Genomic DNA, 15,300 nt, shown 5'->3' on the forward strand with positions numbered 1-15,300 from the left:
CCACACTGAAGATCCTTTGTCAAGGCAGCTGAAGCTGTGGCATGATTTACAACCCCCAAATTTATTATAAAACAGTGGAAATACAGAGTCTAAATCTAACAGTATTTTAAAATATGATTCCTGATTTTACAGTATAAGTATATTGCAGTGTCCTGCTGGTTCTTTTCTGAGTCTTTGCTGGACTCATCTTGCCAGGAGTCAGACGTTGTTGTGTTTTCTCTGAACATGAATTGCATCTTTGCAACCTTTCCCAGGGAGCTTCACAGCACCGTGGAGCAGCATGTTGCGATCGAGTGAGCAGTACTGCCTGGCCTGGGAATCCAAGTACTTGATGGAGCTCGGCAACGCCTTAGATTCCCTACTGAATGGTTTTGTCAACATGATGGCTCAAGAAGCCTTAAAATTCACTGTCTTGTCAGGTAAGAACCTAAATCATCTCTGATCTGCATGAGCGGCTCTTGTGCAGTTTGACTGTTGGTTTCTGTTTAAAGAAGCTTTCCTAAATACAGATTTCTGAGCAAACAGAGGAGATTTCTGGCAGGATTGGCACCGCCCTGCAGAACTGGCCTGAGAACCCTCTCTGCCACACCTGTAATTTAGATTTGCTTTCCTGGATTGCTCTGCCTCTGTGTCATTGACTTGTTCTTTTAAAATTACAGCTGGAAGCACCTTCCTTCATGTGTCACTGTGTTTATTTCTCTATGTTATTAAACTGTGTTTTACTGCTTTACACAAACCTTTCACATGCAGGTTACATTCATGTATAGTGTCTGTTTGCCTCTGTATCAGAACATCAGATTCCTTCTTATCTTTAGCCTAGCAAAGCATTTCTCAGATCAGCTCTTGAGAAAGAAGAACTGGAAACGGCAAAAGGTCTCAGGTTTAGCTTTTAACATCAGTGAACCATCTTGCTTTTGGTGTTTCCTAAGAGCAGCCCAGGTTTGTGACTGTGCTGTGCTGTTTGCTTTGTGTCTCGCAGGTATTGTGACGGCCTTGACGTGGCCAACATCGCTTTTGACTGTTGCCAGTGTCATTGACAACCCCTGGGGAGTGTGTCTCCATCGCTCTGCTGAAGTAGGCAAACACCTAGCACATATCCTGCTCAGTCGACAGCAGGTAATTGCCTAGATATTATCCAATAATAACATGCGTAAGGGATTTGGCCCATGGAGGCAAAGTTTTATAGTCACACTAATTAACTATTAAGTGGTATCTTTCCAGGGAGAAGCAAATCAATAATAAACTGAAAAATAAAAAAAAAAAGATGCATGAAGGTGACCAGCGTGTATCTGGTTCATTGCAGAAAAAATAAGTCCCAAGTGAATCAGAGAATTCCTGACAAGATTCATTCCATTTAACCTAAAGCTTTTCTAAACAAAGAAGAAAAGATCCGGGGCATAAATGACAAGTGGCTTGACCACGTCACAAAACAGCCAGGCCAACTCACCTAGTGCGAATTTGGGAACAGAAAAATAAAGATAGGTGAAAAGAGAATACAGAGTGTTAAAATATTCACTGATACTTAAGAGGCACCAGCAAAACAATGTAAGAGGCGACTGTGCAGCATTAGATGCACCATGGGCCGTGTTTTTGCCCACGGAGAAGTGAAAACACATTCCAGTGTGTCGGAACGTCTGAAACTACTCAGTGTCATGTCTATGGAGTCCATCGCACACCTGCTGCCCTGTTAATACAACGATTATTTTTTATTGCTGTTGAGATTATAGAGATTATCATTGCCTTTGATCTTATAGAAAATCTTATTAGGCTATTCAAAAGAAAAGCTTACGCCACATCATTTTTTATCACAGCCACACAGTGCTGCTGTCATTCAGTCTTGAGTCTAGAAGCGGTCGATATTTTTGTAGGACAGCTGCTTTTTCTCTTTATCGAAACATTTCTAGGAAAATTTTTGATCTGTGAATTAGGCTTTTATTTGGAAATTTCAAAACAATGGCAGCATCTGGTTTGTTTCTGTTTGAAACATCGGCTTTGCTGTAACTTCAGATCACTGGATCCTTTCAGTTGGTTTTCTGAGAATCAAAAAACACCAAATAGATATGCAGAATTCTGAGTGTTGAACTGTTCGTAGCGTTAGCGATACATAATCCCTTAGAAATCAGCCAAATTGCTCACACGTTTAAAAGATCATGCACAAGCCTCAGTGCTTTGCGTCCCAGGTACTGGTGTGTAACGGTATTTGATGGTGTTTCCTCATTTCCCTCTTTCTTAGGGCAAGCGACCTGTCACACTAATTGGCTTCAGTCTGGGTGCAAGAGTCATTTACTTCTGCCTGCAGGAGATGGCTCAAGAAAAAGGTAAAATTCACCTCCTAACCTTTTCTTCCTTAATCTTCCTTATTGCTAGTAGAGCAGTTTTTCTTCCAAGAGGCAGAGTTCTTCTGGAGCAGAGCTTGGGTCTTTTAGGATAGGACAGAAACCACCAGTTCAGTGGATTAAATCAGCTGTCTTCACTCAGGGTGCTCCAGTGTGTCAGTTTGGTCCCTGGTCTGTAAACAACAACTTGACATTTGGTGACATTCGGCTGCCAGATCGGCCTGTGAGCTGCCCACGTGCCCCTGCAATCGCAGCAGAGGATGCTTTGCCTTTATTGGAAGCTCTCTCCAGCTATCGTATCTGATTCCCCGAGTCCTCCCTTCCATTTAAGTCACTGAAATGCCACTGTCATCTGCTATTTTCATGGTAATTTTTCCCCAAAGTCATGTATAAAACCATCTGTCAATATATTACCCGTTTGTGGTTCTGTTTATTAATAGATTCTATTTTTAATTTAGAAAAAGAATAAAATCATTTATGATCAGTAGATGCAAATAGCATCTTGGAGTTGAGTCAGTAGTGAGTGTGTGCGTTCAGCCTGCCTTCCCCCCTACAGAGTTAATTTAATTAATTAATCATTTAGCCTCACAGAAAGTCTCTAATAAATAGCTTTATAAAGGCAAACGTTCAATAAAGCCCGAGAAGGTGGGAGCAGAGTCAAGTGAGGATGGAGAACGTCAGCATTTCTTCAGCTGACAGCTGTGTACCAGAACTTCACTTCTGGTTTAGGATGGAAGTCCTCAAATACAGGATTTCTGCTCTCAAAATAGATCTAATCAAATCCAGAATGATCCTAATGGAGTGACACTGAAGGCAGAACCCAGATCCTAATCTGGCCCTAGATCTACTCTTTTTGTGCGCTAAGAATGCCAGGGGCTGAGACATTTCCAGGCTTTTATTTAATGGTCTGTAGTCTCTCGCTGGAATAACACGGGACCGTAGCTAAGTAATACGTGAAAGGAAATCATTAGGGGTCTTTAAGGTTGGCTGCCATTCTAAAGAAATCTAAGCATCGTAATTATGTATCATAGCAGCTCCCCACCGTACACTCGTTTTCCAGTTCCTTAATTGAATTACGAAAGCTGAGCTGTTTGCGAGATGAAAAGCAGCGTGTTCGGCGCGGATTGCCAAGGCGTTCTGCACACGCACGTTCCAGCACAAGCCACAGAAGGAACGGAGCTGGGACCTGGGACATCTGAGACAGATTGGAGTTTGGACTTGGATGTCTCACACAAAAGGAACACAAGGCTTAGTCATGCGGGCCTTTTGTATCCAGATGGCAGTGGCATTTCTGAGGACAAATAACTAATCATGGATTATCCATTGAAACACCATGGCAGAAACTCAAATTCTGTTAAAAGAAAATACTCCTCTGTAAAGCAATTAAATAACCTTTGGGACACTTCATCACAAATGACTTTGGAAGCCAGAGCTTAGTAGCTTTCCAGAAAATGAAATTACAGCAGAAGATGTAGTAATGACCCATCAGAGACAAGTTACGACGTGGGAAGAATCAAGAATGTCCTGAGTTGGAAGGGACCCACAAGGAAGATCATTGGTCTGATATTTTTCCATCACAACTCCCATGCATTTTAATAAATAAGAAGTGTAAACTAATGAAAATTAATAACAGCCTGAACCTGAAGCTTGAAGCCAAACGACGTGCGATAGGAGCGAGGTGTCACATATGAGATATTTAGCTAATACTGATCGTGGTATCTGACAGAATCACATGTGTGACCAGTATCGCCAGCTCTGCTGGGGTTGGGTACTGGGAATACCGCTGCCAACCTCTGCCATGAAACACTCTCCATGGCACTGGATCTGTACAATGCCCAGAGAGACCTAAATCCCACCCTTTTCCAGTGAGGGCTAACATGATGAGGTGCTTTCCTCTGTGCCCAGGGACCAATCATCTCAGGTTTAAATTCTGCCCACACATAAAAGATTTGCAAACTGTGAAATACATTTGTATGGTTTCCATCCCCCTCTGTCGACATTGGGAGAAAACAAGTGTTTTTCAGCCGAGGCTGAACATTTTTGTTCTGAGCAAGAAATAAACTGTACAAAGGACCAGAGACACAAAAGCTTCCAATACCTTGCCCAAACATCCAGGATCCTGATGAATTAGCTGTTTGTTTATTCAGTTGGCTCACACCGTGACCGTGGAATTTAGTACCTTGGTTGGAACGAGCTCCCCGTTCACGAGGCTTTGGGTTTTATTTTTCATTGCTCATGATGATGGGAAAAGGACTTTATTGCTCATGGATCACACTGACAAAATTGAGTTGCTCTTTGCTTGATCGGTGCAAAATTTGCTTTGCAATAAGAACTAAGACCATGAGAGCTCATTTGGATTGTTGTCAGGAGCTGGGATTTACACCACAGAGAAAGATGCAGGCACTGCAGGCAGCTCCGTGTCTTTTACTGCTATAAGGGAAAGGAAACCAATGGATTTACGTTTAAAAAGTCAAGCCAGGCAGCACCTCTCCATCATAACTTGATGCAATATGCAGTTATTCTCACTTCTGCCTCCCCCTAAACTTTAGCACATTATTTTACAGGATGGTTGAGCTCACATCTCACGAACGCTGCTCTCCCACCGGCGGAGAGTTTGGATTTGGCAGGTTATACCCATGAACTTCCCAAGACGTGCGCTGCTGTGAATTCCATCTAACTGCTTTGGCATCAGCTGCTTGATCTCTCTTTACCAAGAAGATTTATTAATAGATACTAATATATTGTTTAGGAGGTTAGGAAAGTAGTAGAGCTGCCCAGTATTTCTCATTCCATAATTATTTCTACTGAAATTTCCCAGTTGCAGCTGTCTGATAAGAGAGGAAGATTTATTACGCTTAAAATTCAACATTCTTTTTCAGCAAGTCGTGCCGTGGGCATTCATGTTAAAGAACCCTTCAAGAGAATCAAACCAGTTTGATAGATTATCACCTCGTGTTGGCAAACGCCTTCATTGTTGCCAGTTCCCAATCAATACTAAGAACCTGGGTGTTTTCTGTTGTGGGTGCAGGTCACGTTTGTCACTAACTCAGCTCTAAGGACTGTGGCAAGAGCTTATCGTGCTTAATATACGACAACATTTGCGCTATAAGGAATGTTGGTCCCTCTCCCCCGTTTCAAAGCGTAACAGTTCAGCTCCATGCAAACCCAGACCCAGGTCTGTGGAAAGAACTTCCCATGGGTTTGCTGCTTGAACTGCATCTTTCTGAACAGAGGCCAAGCCGGTTCTCCCTCTGAAATATTCTCTAAATCTGAGCTGTTCTGCTTTTTTCCTCTCAACAGACTCTCAAGGGATCATTGAAGATGTGATCTTACTGGGAGCTCCAGTGGAAGGAGAAGCCAAGTACTGGAAAGCCATCACAAAAGTGGTGTCGGGCAGGATCATAAACGGCTACTGCAGGTCTGTACGTGCTCAGTCCTCCGCTTCACGGTGCTAGCGTCACTTTGAAATGATTTTTATCCCTTTTGAGCACTTTGTAAGTGAATATTTGTTCAGCTGGCGAGTATGTTGATTCAGCAGCGCCAGAGGCTCTTCCCTCCGGAGATCTCTCCCTTGGATTAACTGGACATGAGAGTTTTCAGCAGACACTTGAAGGCTGTTCTGGCTCCAGCTCTTGGCTGTTTGACATTAACAGTCACACTGGAAGCCTGAGGTGCTCAATATGTAGGTCCTGTTCATGCTGTGGCGGGGTTATATCAGCTCAGCAGCTCAAAGCTGGGTCAGTGTGTTTGTGTCCATAATCTGACGTATTCTAAGGCCACTTTAAAGCTCAGGTTTGTGGAAAGGACTATAAATACAGCCATGAAGTTCACTGACAATTAAAGAATGTGGATTAAGATCTATCAAAGCTTGGAGATATGATTCATTAGAGGCTGCTTATGGGGAACAAGATGTAAAAATTGCAATGGAAGGGAAGGAGCTCAAGCAAATTGACAAGTTTTTATATCTGGGAGAGTTTCTAGTCAAGATAGTCCACGTGAACAAGCTATTTTACTTACACAGGAGGTATAGCTAGAGCAGCTGCAGCGAATTTAATAAAGATGTGAAAGAATAGAAAGGTTACCTTGAAACCAAATACCAGCCTTTCAAAACTGTGCAGGCAGCTGCAGAGTTGTGAGAGCTGCTGAGTGAGAAGAGGGAGATTCAGAGGCAAGAACCAGCTGAAGCAATCTTCCCAAAGCTGTAAAGAATTAATGGAACAGAATCAAATCTAATGACTTAGTTGGAAGGTAATTGTGACAAGAACACTGCTCACCAGCACAATTAGAAGAGGGGAAATTAAAAGGAAGGAATGAAGCGGGGAAGACTAAGAGCATGGGAAAATAAATTGAGAAATAACCAGGCAAGAAGACTAGAACGTGTAACCACAAGTCAAGACAGCTTGTAAAGCCACGAGCCCTTAGGTCAGGGACAGCTGAAAATGGTGTCAGTGCTTTCCATGCACACATATATAGGTATCAGATGGGGGAGTATTGTGCATCTAACACAGTATTTAATTTGCAAAGAAGAACTAAATAAAAGAATTAAAAGCATTCAAGTTCAAACAACAAATTATTAATCCCATCTGTCAGTTAGACTGAAAATTGTTGCTTTTTGAGTAGCGGGAGGTTTTACGGATGCTGCATGTGCTCACCAGTTACAGTATTTATTTATGTGACATAAGGAAAAAGCAATTGCTGCCTCCTTGGGAGTGCTTCTGTGTTCCTCCAAGAAGCCATAAATGACAGCAATTGTGGCATATAACTGAATGTGCCCTGGCAAATATTGTTCCTCCTTGTGTTATACAAAAATCAATTTCACTGCAAAACGCTCAGCGTATTCATTTCCTATAATATATATAAAAAAAGATCTTGTTATAGTTTCAAAGCCTGCGTGTGCTGTTGGAAGAAAACAGTATGTGTGTTTGTACCTCTGGGTGTGCAATCATTTGGTTAGTCTCTGCTTTGACAAGTCCAAGTCTGGAACGCTGAATGAAAAAGGATGTAGAAGTTGTGTCTTGTTGCAGGAAGAAGCAGGTGACAAGACTGTCAGAAAATACCCCAGTAGGCTGCTTCTCTGCTTTGCCCTCAGATGCTGAATTTGAGGGTTATTCAGTTAGCGTGAGGGGCAGCTGAAGGAGGTAACTGAGAGATATGGAGGATATTAGATAGGACAGGATTATACAAACATTCCCTGGTAAGATCCCACATGATTCTGCTTCCTGTGCTCTCTCGCTCATACAAATTGTGGCCTCGTTCTGTCACTTTAGGAGTGACTATGTTTAGGTCAGATGAATTACATTAAATAAAACTGCAAGATCAGATTTGGGCCCAGTTTGTTGAGCTTCAGTCCGCTGTTGCTCGTCTCCTTCAGCTTCGAGGCCTGAAAGGACCTGGAGAGTGACAGCCAGCTGTCAGAGCTGTCCCATCCCATTTCACCGCAGGGTCACAAATTCCTACTGAGAAACCTAAACCAAATCAGTCAGACTCACCAGCTCTTGAAAGAACCCATGCCTGAGTAGCGGGGATGTGACACCAAGAGTTTGCAGAGCTCTGTGTAGATTTACAACTCGTAGCACAGACCATTTCGGAGCGGAGAGGAGCAGCCAGAAATGGTGACCTGTGCGGGTGCATCTCACCTGCTGAGTATAAATACCACTCGCATACGTCTTAAATCTACTCTATAGAGTGCAGCGGTGTTTAGGTGCTCAGCTTTTAGGCTGTTGCCAAGTGCAGAAGAGGTTACTTATTTCCAAAGGTCGCATCGCCTTCTCTCATCATGCTGTAATCTACCCTGAAACTGTCACAGTGACTTATGGCATTACTCTAGAGTGGGAACCAATTCTTCCTAGCTTTGTCATTGAAACCAAGTATTTATACACTACCTATAAATCAGCAGCACTCCAAGGAGCTTCACAGTCAATATTTATGTCAGCAACATTGGTACTGTAGGCTTCATCACGTTTACAGCTGTCTGCAGGCTGGAGAACTCCCTGTTAGTGCATTAAAAAGATTAGATATGTGAAAGTATTGCAGTCTCTAAGCAAATTTTTAAACCTGCTGTACATAATGAGACTACACCCATGAACCAGGACACCCGGGAATCAAGATTAAATTCAGACTTAACACCACGATGTTCTGGGAACCCGCCCTGAATGCAGCAGCTGCTCTGATTCCTGGGTCCAGACATCCCTTGTGCTCTGAGGAGTCACGTATTGATTGGTTTGATGACAGGATTTATTCACGTTCTTCTGCTCTGCTCCTAGGGGGGACTGGCTGCTGGGCTTTGTATACAGGACCTCTTCTGTCCAGCTCAACGTCGCCGGCCTGCAGCCAGTCGACTTGGATGACAGGAGGATGGTGAACATGGACCTTTCAGCCGTGGTAAACAGTACTTCTTAAATTCTCAGTTTTTTCCATCTGACCTTTGCTTGCAGCACCATAACCTCACACTCCTTGATGAGGGGAAGATGAGATGCTGGAGAGAGCCCCTTGACGTGCATTTTCCTTCTTTCTTTGATATAAGTCTCATCTCAGACTTCAGTATAGATTTTGTTGGCCTGACCAGTGCTCTGTATTGAGCAAGATAATGAGAATGTGCCTCTCCTGTTGGATGTTTTTGGGGTTTTTTCAGTCCTGAAATATCTCATACCAGAGACAGAAAATGCAATTATTCCCCAAGAAAGACCTTGCTGTCTTGCAAGCCCCAGATCAGCAGGTAGGTAGGATCAGCCACTGGGAAACCTGGAGCTCAAACACACCTGTGGAGCAGCTGCAACCTACAATCTTATCTCGGTGGAGACTTCACCGCTGCTCAGGTTTGTACTGGGGCAAGGTCACCGGCTTTGTACCTTGGTCCCCTGGGCTGCATTGATGCTGTCTTACGGGAAACAGTTTGTAATGGCAGGAGCTCTGTGATATTGATGGCTCATTTGCTTGGTCCAGACCTGGGCTGCTGCTCCAGGAAGCACGAAGAGATTCACCTGCATAGCTGGCAGGCATTTAGTTTCCTCAAAGCCACCTGGTGTCATTGGTAAGCCACTATATTATATGTCTAGCAATAATCAACCCAATTACCGTAGGCCAACTAATGATCTCATTGCCTTCTCTGTACTCATGAGTGAGCTCTTCCACAGAAAACCATGCAGAACTCAGCTTGTGTATTGATATTCAGAGTAATCTTGGTTGTGCAATCTTGTTTTTTCTATATTTTCGTGTTCAAACTTATCTTTCACTCTCTCCAAACTGGACTGCAGGATGCTCAGCACACAGCTCAGGATACTTCTGTGTCTTTGTTCCTGCCTTAAATGTCCCCAAAAGCTGGTAGAGGTTGTCAGAGTTGCTCTGGAGCCAAAGACACAAATTTTAAGTGCTTTCAGATTTTTTGGAACACCATCCCGCTGAGCCTATAAATACCCAACTGTTACCAGCTCACTTCATTCATTATAACCCAGCTCTGCACAGCCCTTGCCAGAAAACGCTGTACAGATAAAATAGAGACTTTGCAGAACAAAATAGCAGCTTCCCAGAAGGAAGTGGTGCAGCAGAGGCTTTCAAACACGGTCCCGCACTGTCGCTGTTCTTGTACCTTTGCATCCTACTGGGTTGCCTTGATTAGTATTTCCACATGCTCCCACGTCCAGTTTGTCACCGTCCCCAGAGTTGCCATTAGTCGCTTGTGAGCAGTGACATCTGTTACGGGCTTGAAGAGAAAAATGGCCAAAGAAATCAAACCGTGGTGGCACTGGGGTGACTTTTCCTGTTGGTTTAGTCTGTGTTACTCTCTTCTCTTTGACCTCCTCAGAGATGCTCTTGCCGTTGACCTTCTGCTTCCTTAAGTCTGAAACCTCACAGAGTCCTGCACAATTTATCCTGCCTGGCTCGCAGCATTTTTCCCCCAAAGGAGCGGTATTTACATTTCAGCGACGTGAATAATGGTTGCAGAGCTGCTATCTGCTCATCTTCTATTGTCGTGCATCTGTATCCGTACTGCGTGATGCCAACAGACAATCCCAGCGCTCCTCTCTTTTCAAAACGAGCTGATGCTTTCACTTGCTAAATCTTCCTGCAAAGCAGTGGGGGAAAAAAGACCAACCCCCGCTGGCAAAAAAACCTGCATTAAGCAGGTGTCCCTCTCTTGATCCATTTTCCGGACCATGCAGCGTTATGAAAAGAAACGCAGATCGTTCTGGTGAACTTTTTGAAAGGGGAAGGAAATATATAGGGGCAATAGAACACAAAGGTGGGTTTTGCTGCAAATATAGCGCGGTAGCATAACAAAACTATATCTAGAGATCTTTTCACTAATGGGGACCAGTTCCCAGCTCCATCCCTTGCTGGAGATCCCCATGAGTCTCGTGCCAGGGATAATAAAGGACAGGCAGTGACAGAAAAATAAACCACAGATGACGCAAAGGTGCTCAGTGTGCAAATACTAGGCAGGCAGCCTCAGTATTTTAGGCATCTCCCCGTCCATCCATGATGAAACCTGGACCACATCCAAAGGGGCTGGTTCTCTTTGCACCAGAATCCTTAACTGAGCGGAGGGCTGGGAGACCTCGGTATAAACAGGAATTCGCCTCCAAGGCATTTCTCGCACGTCTCTCTTGATTAGTATGTTTTTTATCTGACTGTCAGTAAAAAAACCTGAGAGAAAAATGTCCTCCCACTCAGCAATATGCGGTTATAAAAGCCTTCCTAATGGTTACAATGGAACTGATTTAGTCAGGAGATTTATTTGACAGCACCTGTTACAGAGACCAAGGCAGTAATTGAGCTGCAGCGTATTAGATTGATTGCTGTTTGTTCAAAACGGGATGTCGTAGGTTACGTTTTGCATTAACATTTGAATATTGCTGGAATGCTCAGGGTCAGAACGTGGGCAGAGCGTTTTCATGGAGGCTCACAAGTCAAGTAACGGGCGCTGAAGTTTCTCTGGGCGGTTTTAGCGCAGCAGAGACCAGGGATGAGCCTGCGAGTTTGGGGGCTGTAGGAATGTGTGGCTGGAAGTCCAGTAGCGAGCATAACAATCATTGAAAAAGTCAGTACTGTTCTCTCGTTAAAGTTCTTTAGGTTATGATTAAGTTGTGCTTCGACTTTAAAACTCCTTCATTTCCCATGCTTCCAATGGCAGCGTAATTCTCCTTTTCTGGAGGTTTATGTTTAAAACCTTCTTTATACCATCTAATCCCTTCTTTCCCAGTGCTACCCCAAAGCCGGCCGGGGGTTTATTTCAGAGCGCAGGGTTGTACCGCGGTTCTCTTCCCGAACAACAAGTTCACCAATGCTTTTGGCAACGGGGAGTGAACGCTGGAGCTGAGTGGCAATAACCACGGTGCGGGCGCTGTGTCGGGAGGAAGCAGTTTGCATTGCACGCTGTGCGTACACAACGCGTCTGACACGGCGGCGGGAAGGATTTGCTGCTGGAAGTGAGGTGTGAGTATTACCTGAGCGTCAGGAACTGCAGCTCGCTCCACTAAACCCTCATCACACCACACAAAACCCTGAAACTGTGATGCCCTGCAAGGCAGTCATTACTGCTCCTGCTGAAATAACAAAGCTCCGGAGACATTTTAACATGAGGGTATTTTTTCTTGCATGGTAGAGTTGCTCTTTAGATGTGACGGGCTCAAAACCAATGCAGCATTATTAGTGACGCGGGCAGCTCGCTTATGTTCTCCGGCGAGTCCAAGCAACCATAAAATCAGGTACAACAGGGGAGGAGTCACCTGAGCTCAATGATAAACCTACCCCACTGCTTTCATTTCCTTGTAACAAGCGTAAATCTATTTGCTTTGGTTATGAGAATTCTTTTCTACTCCATTTATTTTGAAACGCCTCCTGCACTTTGTTCTGACAAGTATTGAGACCATTGTTTATTTCTCTTTAAAGCTTTTATTATCCCTTAGCAATGTTTTACATGTTCCCAACCCTTCTCCAGCACAGCCCACCCAGCGGAGGAATTCAGCTGTTCGCTTTGCAGATGAAAACAGGCTTCTGAGAGGCCAAATTGCTGAATTTTCCCACCAGGACACTGTCACAGCTTTCAGGCTTCAAGGCAATTTGTTCACCATTCTTTTCCCAATGGCTCAGTAGAGCAGAGAGTCCTACGTCCTCGTACGCTTCTCAGGGCTTTGTGGAATCCTCTCCTGGGCCGTTCTGGACACAGAAGTGCATTTCCTTTGAGGAGATTCAGTGGTATTAGCAGAGCTGCACGCAGACCGGCTTTCAGGAGGGCTCAGCTTCTCTTTTAGCACACGAGGACAAGCTCAGGCTGTTCAGAATTGCTCATTCCCAGCGGCTCTCGGTGATCATGGTGCTCCAGAAGAGGAATTCCCCGTTGTTTTAGTCTAGAAGCTGCTGGGTGCAGAGGAGCTATGAAAACCTTGTCCTCATTCTTCTCTCTGACTAATGACTCAGTGACAGAACAGGCTGAGGAATCCCCGAGCGCTGACCAGGGCAGGTCGATTGTAACGACCGCAGAGGTTTCAGAACGCAGCAAACCGAGAGACTTCAGCAGCCCCTCCCAGTAAGTCCATTTTCTCCTTGTTTCTCTCCACCTCGTCCAACGCTGGGCTCATTTCTTTCTGTAGCACCGAGCACTGCGCAGTATAAGTTCATACTTTTCCAGAGAACAATGTACACCTCTTAACAGCCAGTCGATTAGTCCTTCAATGGTTATTTTAATTAACTAATCTGTTTAAAACATCAAGAGCCTGTTGAGCCATCTGGACTGATTAAAGTCACATATTGCACTACTAATGCGCTGATTAAATCCTTCATTTTGCTCCAAGTCTTAAGTGCATCCAAATGTCGCCGCTTCTCGCACGCAGCTCGGAGGTTCGAATTTTGCCCGTGCACGAAGAGCAGCTTTGCTTGAGGTTTGGGTTTCTTCACAGAGCTCTGCAATGAGCTCTTTAACATCTCCTGTGAGCATCAGCCACTTCTTGGGACGCTCGTGCCCACACTGGGAAGGTGGAAACCTAGGGCTGTGGTGTCAGGATTCCCGGCTGGGGAAATTCCCTAATTACTAGCAAGATTTGGGAAAACCAGAGGCCTGAGCTTTCTGGCTGGGTCAGATTTAAACTGTTAGAAATAGAATTTAGCAAAGATGCTGAAATATCTTAGGGTTCAAATCTTCATCTTGGCTGAAATCCACAGGCCAGCCAGTGAGTGGAGCGTCAAAATAACCCTGCTCAGCCTGACCACACCTTCCTCACCACCAAAAAGCCCGCTGTAAATCCACCTTGGGATTCTTCAGTCCCATTTTGGCTGTGGGTACAACAGGAGATCCAAATGCTGGTCTGTAGTAGCATCTGAAATGCTCGGTGTGCACAGGACCCCTAAACCGGAGAAGGCACTTTCTGCCCTTCCAACCAACTCTTTAGTGCATGACAATAATTTCCATCTCAGAGGGGATTTCTCTCCCTCCTGCGCCCTGAGAGGAAGGGTGCACTCCACCATCCATCTCAGAAGGTTTTATCTTATCATGGAAACCACCTTACAGTAAAAATGTCTGGGCTTTTGGACATATTGTTGACTTTAATTTGGTTTATGAACCCATAATTCTCAGATTCCTGGTTTTATATGGCGTGGGACAGCTCAGCTCACCTTCCAGCCAAGAACCTGCACATGCTTGGTAGGTGTTGCAAGATTTAATGGCTGTATCCTAATTTAAATAAGATAATCTTTGTTTTTACAAGGCACAGGAAGGATATGTGATTTAGCAGAGAACAGGGAGCTGAGCTAAGGCAGCTTTTGTCCTACCTGAGCATCTCTCACCGTGGCAGATCGGCTCCTCTTACCCTCACGGCACCGCGGATCAGCAACGTCCAAGCATTTAAACGCTCGTCTGTCAGAGAAGCGACCCAGCAGCGTGTGCCACCAAGGCGGCAGCCGGTTGGGGTCATTCAATGGACAGCTGCCTTTTTCAGCCCTCGTTCTTTCAGCTTTTCGGAGCTAAAACCAAGCCTTGTGGCAGTGCTGGTTTTTGAGATGAAGCTCCCGGAGGTCCCTCACTAACACAGCTCTTGTTCACAGGTAAACGGCCACCTGGACTACATGAAGCAAATGGACACGATCCTAAGAGCCGTGGGCATCAAAACCAAGGAGTGTCGGCTGGATGAGAAAGGCAGCGGCAGCTTTTTCTCCCCTCTGGCCAAGAAATCCCAGCGGGCAGCGGAAAACACCACACGAGAGGAGGATGCGCCTGGCGGGGACCACCGGGATTCCTCCAGCTCTCTCCTGGGAGAAACCTCCCTCCCCTGCCCGGATTGTTCACACGGCGGGGACGGCAGCAAACAGGCAGGAGCAAATTAGAGCTCGTAGTGTTGGGCAGAGATGCTCGGCCAGCAGTAAAACGGCTTTCAAAGCACGATCCATCGCACTGGGATCCCCCAATGAGCGTTGGTGGAGCTGGCAGAGCTTGGAGCTGCAGTTTCCAGCCCCTCCGGAGCGGCTGGACCGTGGCACCGGAGCATCACTGCGTCAGAGCTTGCGGAGCAGCCGCCCACGGCATCTCCCACGGCTGAGAAATGGCCGATTCCTGCCCGAATCAGCGTTTCTCCTCAGGAAGCGGCGGCACAACCCTCCTGGCACAAACTGGGATGCTTTGTGCTCAGTTGTCTGTATAACTGGGAGCTTCAGGAGCACAAACTCCTTAGTGTGAGCTTGGAAACGGGCAGCAAGGCTTGTGGAGTGCGAGTGCCGGGAGGGCCCAACAAGCACCTCCCAGCCCATCTCTGCACCCGAAAGGCACTTGAGGGAGAATTTGCCCAAAGCATTTGTTGTTTCATTATTTTTAAGTGCCCACTTCCCATATTACTCCCTATTCTCTCTGCTAATGGCTATGGGGAGGCCTGAGGGGGTGGCGTTGTCCTTTAAAAGGCCATATTTGTTTAGATTCTTATTTGAAGGGGAAATAAAGTATATTTTCTAACGGCATCATCTAAAAATTGATGGATTGTCA

General features: G+C 45.2%; 1 protein-coding gene across 1 annotated transcript in view; it reads left to right on the forward strand.

Moving 5' to 3' along the window:
- TMCO4 (transmembrane and coiled-coil domains 4) overlaps positions 1-15,290 on the forward strand; it is a 31,880-nt gene extending 16,590 nt beyond the window's left edge. Inside the window, exons 9-14 of the mRNA XM_065855069.2 lie at positions 255-419; positions 980-1,116; positions 2,234-2,318; positions 5,637-5,754; positions 8,600-8,717; positions 14,373-15,290. Coding sequence (XP_065711141.1) covers positions 255-419; positions 980-1,116; positions 2,234-2,318; positions 5,637-5,754; positions 8,600-8,717; positions 14,373-14,651 — 902 coding nt within the window. The 3' untranslated portion in view covers positions 14,652-15,290. The remainder of the gene's footprint in view (positions 1-254; positions 420-979; positions 1,117-2,233; positions 2,319-5,636; positions 5,755-8,599; positions 8,718-14,372) is intronic.
- Positions 15,291-15,300: the final 10 nt, after the last annotated feature.

The sequence above is a fragment of the Patagioenas fasciata genome, chromosome 23, assembly GCF_037038585.1.
Source record: "Patagioenas fasciata isolate bPatFas1 chromosome 23, bPatFas1.hap1, whole genome shotgun sequence".
Lineage (NCBI taxonomy): Eukaryota > Metazoa > Chordata > Aves > Columbiformes > Columbidae > Patagioenas > Patagioenas fasciata.